The 10583-nt window shown below is 42.8% G+C and overlaps 1 protein-coding gene across 1 annotated transcript in view; it reads right to left on the reverse strand.

Annotated features, from left to right (window-relative positions):
* The window catches only part of TXNDC12 (thioredoxin domain containing 12), a 35358-nt gene extending 25870 nt beyond the window's left edge, over window positions 1–9488 (reverse strand). The window contains exon 1 of the mRNA XM_003411085.4: window positions 9380–9488. Coding sequence (XP_003411133.1) covers window positions 9380–9476 — 97 coding nt within the window. The 5' untranslated portion in view covers window positions 9477–9488. The remainder of the gene's footprint in view (window positions 1–9379) is intronic.
* Window positions 9489–10583: the final 1095 nt, after the last annotated feature.

Raw genomic sequence — 10583 nt, forward strand, 5'->3', positions numbered from 1 at the left:
TGAGTCGGAACCAACCTGACGGCACCTAACAACAACAACAACAATAGCTAGAGTGGTCATGAGTGTAGAAAGGGGTTTTATTCAATATGGAAGTATACCAGACCCGTTGCCTACGAGTCGATTCCGACTCATAGCGACCCTATAGGACAGAGTGGAACTGCACCATAGGGTTTCCAAGGAGTAGGTGGTGGATTCAAGCTGCCAACCTTTTGGTTAGCAGCTGAGTTCTTAACCACTGCGCCACTAGGGCTCCATGGAAGAAGTATAGGATGTTGAAAATTGATAGAAGTGGTAAAGACAGGAAAACTGATGATACAGAAAATGTCACTGAGTAGGCAAGAGGAGATGGCTCTTAGTACACAAGTAAAGGGATTAACCTTTTGCTAGGACATGGACAGTTTATCCTGTAACAACAGAGATGGAAGACTATACGGGCACAGGCACTAAAAGGTGGGTAGATGTAGAGATAAGAACTTCTGAAAGATTTCTTCTGATTCCTTCTGTTTTCTGTTAAAGAGAAAGCATGGTGACCAGCTAAGAGCAAAGGCTGGGGAGGAAATATTGGATGTCTAAAGAGATAAAAGGAAGTATGAAATAGTCCTCTAGGAAAGAAGAACCAGGGAAACTAAAGGGATAGATAAAGGACACATTTCAGGAAGGAAGTGATCCTAGAAAAAAACCTAGATACGAGAAGGGATCGTGAGCAAATAAACTGGTAAGCATGTAAATAAATCTAAACATTGTATAAAAAATTTTAATGCCCTATTTATAGAATTAAAAGACAGAACTAAAATACTGGAGAACAACTTGGTTATAAGCAAAGAGGGAGTGAGTGAAGTTAAAATGCCTTCTTACCACTGGGGAATTAAGATTAGTGTTAGGTTTTTTTTTAAGTATGCAAGATAAAATTTCAAGAGTAACCAATAAAAGAAAAGAACTAGAGTACCAGATTCCAAACTAATAAACCCCAAACCCACTGTCATCAAGTCAATTCCAACTCATAGCAAACCCATAGGGTTTCCAAGGCTATAAAGCTCTGTGGAAGCAGACTGCGACATCTTTCTCCCACGGATTCTTTGGTGGTTTTGAACTGCCAGCCTTTCAGTTAGCAGTTGATCACTTTACACTATGCCACCAGGGCTCCTTAAACTAATAAAGGAGATAAAATATAAAATAAGAACAAATAAATACTCAAGTCCCAAAGAATGGGCAAGAAGGGAGAAAACAGCATAGGAAAAGCAGTAGAAATGGAAAGTGGTGGAGAGAAACAAGACCAGCTCTATCAATAATCACAACAAACATAGGTGGACTAACCTGGCAGTTGAAATACAAAACTTACCAAACATAGTTTAAAAAAACAACGAAACTACTCCTATGATGTTTATAAGAACACATCTAAAATACAAAGACTTAAAAATTAAAAGTAGAACAATTGAAAAATATATAGTAAGAAGAAAAAGAAATAAAACATATGCCAGGCAAATGCCAACCAAAAGAAAGTCAGAGAAGCTAGACTAACATCAAGTAAAACAAAATTTCTTCATAAATCTGGGCTACTCAAAACCTAAGTGACAAGGCTACAATCACAGGAGTTTACTGCTAAAGCAGTGCTGGCCAATAGGACTTTCTGCAATGATGGAAATGTTCTATTGCTGCACTGTTCAATATGGTAGCCGCCAGCCACATGTGGCTATTAAGCACTTGAAATGTGGCTAATGCAACTGAGGAACTGAATTTTAAATTTAATTTTAATTTTGTTTTAAATACCCATATTATCGTAATTATCACAAAGTAAACACTCAGTAAGTAACTATGATGACTATTAGTATTATGAAAAATTCCAATGTACTTTTTATATGAATTTTCAAAGAATATTGTATATGCAAAGAACTGTTTCAAAGCATATCATAGACATATAACTATCATAATGATAACAACATTAATAATGACTAACATTTATATGGCATTTATTATGTGCCAGCACTGTTTTTCAGGCTTTTACATGTATTAACTTATTTAATCCTCACAATAACTTCATGAAGTAGAAACTCTTTATTAACCCCATTTTACAGATAAGGAAACTGAAGTTAAATAACTTGCCCAAGGTTATACTGCCAGTAAGTGGCAGAACTGGGATTAGAACCCAGGTGGTAAGGTTCTCAAGTCTAAATTTTAACCACTCACTACATTTTACTGCCTTTCTAGCAAAGATGAAATGAATACAGGCAGTCCCCAGATTACAAAAGAGATCCATTCCTAACTGTGTCTTTAAGTTGAATTTATAGATAAGTTGACACAGATGCTTACAGTTGGTTCTTATTTAGCCTGACTTTTAGTACAAGAAAAGGCTTGAAGACTTTTGGATGATTAAAAGCTGTACGTGCAAATGAAGGTGACTGTGATGAATTTGTTTTGAGTAGGGGTTAGTTCAGGTGCCTGTGGCACAGTGATTAAATAGCTCAGCTGCTAACCAAAAGGCCAGCTGTTCAAACCTACCAGCCGCTCTGTGGGAAAAAGATGTAGCAGTCTGCTTCTGTGAAGATTTACAGCCTTGGAAGCCTCTATGAGGCAATTCTATCCTGTCCTATAGGGTTGCTATGAGTCTACCGGACAGCAGCGGATTCGGTTTGGTTGAGGGGTTGGTTCAATTGTTTCAGTAGATGCTATGAATCTACCAGACAACAGTGCATTTGGTTTGGTTTAGGGGTTTGTTCAGCTGTTTCACAGCGAGAGCAAATATACATAATGTTAAATGGCAAGCACCAGCTGTCCGTAAGTCTGTAACCCATAACCAGGGACTGCCTGTAAGTGAAGGAAGCAATGCTGTTTCAGCAATGCTGTCTCACCAAAGCAGAATGAGAGGACGGACTTCAGATCCGGAAAACCTGGGTCCTTTTGTTTCCCCTCAAAAATAACTTGAAAAAGTGCACTGTTTACCTCATTAATAAAAGCGCTGGTTCCCTTGCACCACCCACACTCACATCCATGCCAAAGTGGAACATCTGAAGACAGTCCAATGTCCTAAAATGTCACCTGCACAGCCACTTAACTTGTGCCAGTTATTTCTAAAGTGAGCTAAAGGCTCCCACGTCAGCAGCTCCTTCCCTAAAATGTTCATTTTAAAAAAGGAAAAAAAAAAAGAAAAGCAACCATTTCTAAACACAGAATTCACATCACAATTTTCAAGCACTTCATTCTAAAATCATTTTCGTGAGTGTAAGCTAAGGACAGCAAAAAGTGACATCCACCCTTCCAGGTGATGAAGCCTAAATAACAAAAGGTCAAGTGTCAGAGCTGGCAGTGAAAGCCTCTAAAACAGGGAACACTGTACCTGAGAGACAGAATATAGCACGGTGGCTAAATTAAATCTGTCTGCAGTCAAACAGACCTGGGTTAGAATCCTAGTTCAGTCACTTACTGTTTTCACAAATGCAAAATATGGCTAGCAAAAATATCTATCCCATATGGAAGGTAAACACTCCATATCTGCTAGTGACAGATTTTTATTTCAGAGACTTGACAAAATCATCCCTTTCTGCTTCAGGCAGGTGAGCACATGAACGGCCCCCACTAACAGCTTTCTCATCAGTATTTTCAGGAACCACTGCTTGGGCAGCACTTTGGTGGGAGGAGCAGTTAGGGGCACGTTACAACCTATTCTCCAAGAATCCATACCCAAGAGTTATATAAATGTTTGAAACAGTAGTAACTCCTTTTAGGAATAATTCAATATTCTCCCACAGGAGGAAATAGTAATAGTTAACATTTAGCAAATGCTCTCAAAGTATGTGACACAATATTAAACACTTTTTGCTTTTGCATTTAACCCTTACAACACAGCCCTCCTGTCTCTAGCTGCCCTTCTGTGTTCCTGCATTTCTCCCCTCATAGCACGTATCGCCCCCAGTTACCAGTTGCTGTCGAGTCAATTCCGATTCAGGGTGACCCTGTTTCAGAGTAGAACTGTGCTCCATAGGGTTTTCATGGCTGTGACCTTCTGGAAGCAGTTCACCAGGCCTTTCTTCCAAGGTGCCTCTGGACGGGTTCTAATTATCAACCTTTAAGTTAGCAGCCTAGTACTTAACCGTTTGCACCACCCAGGGACTCCAGCAGATGTCATGGTGTCATGTAATTGCCTGCTTGTCTTTGTATCTCACCAGACTATAAATTGCAAAAGGACAGGGATCATAACTTTTACCACTGTGTACCACGTGTTTACCATTCATTTGTTCTTTCAACAAATATTCCTGAGCATGAACAAGACAGAAATGGTCATGGTTCACTGTGGCAAACTATACTTTCCAAAGATGGTTGCAACAGTATCTCCCATCCCACATACTTTTATTACAATGTGGCCTTGATACTCTTCCACTGAGTGTGTGTATGTGTTTGTGGGGGCAGGGGGACAAGGAGAGTATGTCCCTTCCCCCTTGAGCCTGTCCCAACAGGTACAGCAGAAGTGATGCTATATGACTTATGAGGCTAAATGATAAAAATGCCATATTTTTCTGCCTCGTTCTCTCGGGACACTCACTCCTGGAATCCAGCTGCCATACTTCATGGTTGTGTGCCGCTGAGTCAGCTCTAACTCATAATGACCCTATAGGACAGAGCAGAACTGCCCCGTAGGGTTTCCTAGGCTGTAATTTTTATAGGAGCAGGTTGCCAGGTCTTTTCTTCTGCACTAATCTTTCAGTTAGCAGCCAAGGACTTAACCATTGTGCTACCTGGGTTCCTTCCCTAACTAGCCCTTGCATAAAGAACACATATAGAAGAGGTAACCAGCTCAGCTGAGGCTCTAGACATCACAGAACAGAGACAAGTCTTCCTCACTAGGGAGCAGTGAATTACTTTGTATGGCCTTTCTAGCCATAGTCTACAGGGTCCCTAGGAGTCAGAATCGACTTGACAGCAATGGGTTTTAGCCACAGTCTTTGTTAAAAAAAAAAAAAATTTTTCTTTTTTTTTTTAACTTTGTTAGGTCCCAACAAATGACTGGGTGGGACTATGCAAATGAAGCACTTATGACCCACCAAGGGGATCTGATAGCTTGCTAAAAATGTAAATAAGACACCCTTGTGTGTGTGTGGGGGGGGTTGTTGTTGTCAGGTGCCAGCAAGTCGGTTCCGACTCATAGCGACCCTATGCACAACAGAACGAAACACTGCCCAGTCCTGAGCCACCCTTACAATCGTTGTTATGCTTGAGCTCATTGTTGCAGCCACTGTGTCAATCCACCTCGTTGAGGGTCTTCCTCTTCTCCGCTGACCCTGTACTCTGCCAAGCATGATGTCCTTCTCCAGGGACTGATCCCTCCTGACAACATGTCCAAAGTACGTAAGACGCAGTCTCGCCATCCTTGCTTCTAAGGAGCATTCTGGTCGTACTTCTTCCAAGACAGATTGGTTTGTTCTTTTGGCAGTCCTTGGTATGTTCAGTATTCTTCAGTATGTTCAATATTCTTCGCCAACACCACAGTTCAAAGGCATCAATTCATCTTCGGTCTTCCTTATTCATTGTCCAGCTTTCACATGCAAATGATGTGATTGAAAATACCATGCCTTGGGTCAGGCGCACCTTAGTCTTCAAGGTGACATCGTTGCTCTTCAACACTTTAAAGAGGTCCTTTGCAGCAGATTTACCCAATGCAATGCATCTTTTGATTTCTTGACTACTACTTCCATGGCTGTTGATTGTGGATCCAAGTAAAATGAAATCCTTGACAACTTCAATCTTTTCTCCGTTTATCATGATGTTCCTCATTGGTCCGGTTGTGAGGATTTTTGTTTTCTTTATGTTGAGGTGCAATCCATACTGAAGGCTGTGGTCTTTGATCTTCATTAGTAAGTGCTTCAAGTCCTCTTCACTTTCAGCAAGCAAGGTTGTGTCATCTGCATAACGCAGGTTGTTAATGAGTCTTCCTCCAATCCTGATGCCCCATTCTTCTTCATATAGTCCAGCTTCTTGTATTATTTCTTCAGCATACAGATTAAATAGGTATGGTGAAAGAATACAACCCTGACACACACCTTTCCTCACTTTAAATCAATAAGTATCCCCTTGTCCTGTGCGAACAACTGCCTCTTGATCCATGTAAAGGTTCCTCATGAGCACAATTAAGTGTTCTGGAATTCCCATTCTTAACAGTGTTATCCATAGTTTGTTATGATCCACACAGTCGAATGCCTTTGCATAGTCAATAAAACACAAGTAAACACCCTTCTGGTATTCTCTGCTTTCAGCCAGGATCCATCTGACATCAGCAATGCTATCCCTGGTTCCACGTCCTCTTTTGAAACCAGCCTGAATTTCTCGCAGTTCCCTGTCGATACACTGCTGCAGCCATTTTTGAATGATCTTCAGCAAAATTTTGCTTGCGTGTGATATTAACAATATTGTTCTATAATTTCCACATTCGGCTGGATCACCTCTCTTGGAAATAGGCATAAATATGGATCCCTTCCAGTCAGTTGGCCAGGAAGCTGTCTTCCATATTTCTTGGCATAGATGAGTGAGCACCTCCAGCACTGCAATTGTTTGTTGAAACGTCTCAATTGATATTCCATCAATTCCTGGAGCCTTATTTTTTGCCAATGCCTTTAGAGCAGTTTGGACTTCTTCCTTCAGTACCATCGGTTCCTGATCATATGCCACCTCTTGAAATGGTTGAACATCGACTAATTCTTTTTGGTATAATGACTCTGTGTATTCCTTCCATCTTCTTTTGATGCTTCCTGCGCCGTTTAATATTTTCCCCATGGAATCCTTCACTATTGCAACTCGAGGCTTGAATTTTTTCTTCAGTTCTTTCAGCTTGAGAAATGCCGAGTGTGTTCTTCCCTTTTGGTTTTCCATCTCCAGCTCTTTGCACATGTCATTATAATACTTCACTTTGTCTTCTCGAGCCTAACAAGGGGATCGGTCAGTTTTGCCATCCTGCTAGGCTAAAAGGGAGACGTGGAGGGAGGGAGGGAGGAGGAGAAAAAGGGGAGAGGGAGAGAGACAGAAAGACAGACAGGAAAGAGCTGCTGTAACATGGAAGACAGAGACAGCGGCGCAAGACAGCTGTGGTGGGTCTTGCCAACCCACAGAGCTAAGAGGTATAACACTTGAGCAGGGAGGCAGAGGGTAAAAAGCTGTCCTGATGGAGGAACTATATCCTGACTTGTTATTCCTGTTACTTCCAAACTGATCCCAATCCTGAATTGTACCCTGTTACTTCCCTAATAAACCACTTAACTGTAAGTATGATTTGTGAGTTCTGTGTAATGTTACAGTGAATGACTGAACCCAAAGACGGGAGGGAGAGTACTGAGATCAGAGGGAGTAGTTGATGTTACAGATTACAGAGTGTTGCAGCAGTTTGAAAAAGCTGGACATTTGGGACATCTTTAACCTCCACCTCATAGGAACCAGCTTTGTGCTGATTCTTAAAAGAAAATTATTCACTTACCCACTGTGCCTCATTCAAAACTCACAAAATCATGGGCATAAAATTATTTGTTTACACCACTAAGTTTTGGGGTGGTTTATTATGCAGCAATGGTAAAAGGATCACCTACAGAGAGTTTTACAGCTAGCAAGGAATAAATATATTGGCTATGTGACTCCAAGGTATTGCCAACACCACAGTAACTGGAACAGAGTAAATTATTTGTTCAGTGACTGAGGTAGTTATTACCTATGCCCATTGGCAGATAAGGAACTAAGGCTTTGAGAAGTCAAGCAACTTGTCCAAGGCCACTCAGCTGGTCAGGGGCAGAACAAATCCAAACTTAGATCTAACCCCACACTCCTAACACTACACCCTTCTGTCTCCCTCAGGACTGAAAAGCAAATCATTAGGGAGAATTCTCATAATTTTATGCTAAATACAAAGCAATCTGTTTTAAATGGGATTTTCAGTATTTAAAACATTCTGGCCTAATAGGATTCATCGTGCAGTTTCATCCCTGAGATGGAAACTCACACATCACCTCCTCTGAGAAGCCTTCCCTGACCTTTCTAACTCAAGTAATTCTAGCCCTCCATACTCCTCAGTCCTTCTATTACATCACAGTTTCATTTTCTTTTCAGCATTTATCCCTAGCTGAAATTATCTTGTCTGCTAGTTTGTTCACGTGTCTACTGTCTCCTGGACTTGAACATAAGCTCCATGAGAGCAGGGACCTTGTCTGTTTTGCTCACTGTATCTCCTCTACCTGGATCAGTGCCCAGAACATGGTAAAAAACAAACAAAAAAAAACCAAACCCATTGCTGTCCAGTCGATTCCAACTCACAGCAACCCTATAGGACAGAGTAACTGCCCCACAGGGTTTCCAAGGAGCGGCTGGTGGATTCAAACTGCCCGACTTTTTGGTTAGCAGCTAAACTCTTAACCACTATGCCACCAGGGCTCCTGGAATATGGTAGGTGCTCCAAAAATATTTACTAAATGGAAGAGCGACTGCATTCAGGAACACTGAATGTCCACCCAATCTCATTACACACCAAGAAATGACCTGCAAATACTGCAGGTAAGATAAAACAGAATTAGAAACAGCGGTAGGACCGCTGCAGAGTCACTCTATAGGGCAAGGTCAGTACAAAAAAACAGAAGGGGAGGATTCATGCCACAACCCACCCACTTAGAAAAGCATAAATCCTGAGTCCACAGAACAGCCAATCCAATTTTCAACAAGGTGATCAAGCTTAGAATGAGGCTATAGGTGATGGGATTGGGTAGGGAGCAGAGAAGCAAAAAAAACGGTCACACCTTCTGCCCTCCATTCATAACCACTGTTCCCTCACTCCTCAAAAAAAAATTTTTTTTTCACTTTCTTCAGACACACTGGCTGAGCCACACCAAAGACAACTGTTGGTAACTCTAATCTTCTACCCTTCATCTGGCCCTTCCTTACTCACCTGACACGCCTCCGTGGCTGGTGCTGTCCCCCCAAAGAAAGGAGGAGGCAGTGACCAAGCTCATCCTGGAAGATGTGGGGAGGAGGATCTTCAGACCCATAGCAGGGGTCTCTGCATAAGCAGGTCCCCAAGGGCCCTAACTCTCCCAAAATGGAAGACGCCCCTTTCTGAGGGTTCAAGTACTAGGGACTATGCTGGGCTCTTAAGCATGTTTTTCCTGGCTTAAGGATTGTTTCTTTGCCTAAGGATTTAGGGAGGCCTCAAGTACAACTTCCCCATCTCAACGTTCCCCGATCCGCTACTCCCTACCCCAAGAAATCTCCTTCAAATTCCTGGAACGGTTGGGGAAGATAAAAAGAAATCTGGCATGGCCTAAGAGATAGAACAGGGGAAGGACGGTGTTATGCCAGGAGGGGAGTTATACCGGGTAGGGGCCCAGAATCAGTAAAGATTAAGATAAGTACGCGGTCTGACCCTTTCCAAGCCCAATCTGTCCATGAGAAGAGGTGGCGAGGAGCAGGAAACCGAAACCCAACAAACAGATGGCCCCGACACGAGACCTCAGCTCCATGGTGGTAGGTGCGCTGGGCCACCCGGGCTAAGAGGACACAGGGTCGGAGGTGAAGGTCCGCGCGGTTTCCCAGGCGATTTTCAGTCCAGTACCTCGCGTTCCCAGATTTTTTTTTTTTTTTTGAAACCCTGAAGGAAGTGATGTTAGACGGATGTGGGTGGTGCCTCCACGGTTCGGCTTGGGATGGAGTGAGTTTAAAGGTGCAGTTCACGTAGGAGGAAAAGGGTGCGGGAGTTACCCTCGAGGGCGAGTTGCTTCCGCGCGTTTCTGAATGTCCAGGTCCGGGGACCGAGAGGGAAAAGGTGGACTGAGACGGCGTGTAGAAGGGTAGCGGGGGGAGGGGACTCGAGAGAACCGTTGTGGCTTCTGTCGGCCAGTCAGGCTAGCCCCTCCTCGGCGAACCACTGCATTTAATATAAAAAATAAAAAACACAAATCGGGGTTAGCTGCCGTCAACCGTAGGGCGGTTGCCGACTGCCCTCCAGTCCTCCTTTCCCCCTTCGCAAATAAAACACACCGAACAACTTGATTTCACTCTTAGTTCCTGCTTGGGTCTCCGAGGAGACCTGACGAGTAAGTTCTGTGGTGCAAGGTCTTGTGCCTTGCAGGAATAGCCCTTCCCCCTGGAGAAGAAATGCTGTGCCTTATTCGTTTTTCCTTACAACTGCAATTCTTCCACCTAGAAATGATGCAACCAACTGATGCAAGCTCCGAGAAAACCAAACTTGCGACCTCTTATTGCAAAATTGACCTGGATGAATCCAGGGAACCAGGGCATAAGTCACTGCAGACGTTAAAGTGTAAAGTGTCTTCTGGTTAAATGCTATGTTTTTAAATTCTTTGTGGGATATTTCTCCTCAATTTTTCTTTCCTCTGCTGCATAATAAACGGGTACAAATTTCCCGTCTCTCCTCAGGGCACTAGTTGAGTCTAATGGTGCGTACTTAATGCATAGTGAAAGGCAACCGAACAAAAGTACACACCCAAACAAAAGTACACCAGTCCTTTTATTTGGCTTCTTACAGATTGAAGACAGGATACAATGGAACACACGGGAGACTGCAAGCTCCAGGATGCCGCGCGGCCAGTTGCACCTGCAGCCTTTCT

The sequence above is a fragment of the Loxodonta africana genome, chromosome 3 (genome assembly GCF_030014295.1).
Source record: "Loxodonta africana isolate mLoxAfr1 chromosome 3, mLoxAfr1.hap2, whole genome shotgun sequence".
NCBI classification, from domain to species: Eukaryota; Metazoa; Chordata; class Mammalia; order Proboscidea; family Elephantidae; genus Loxodonta; species Loxodonta africana.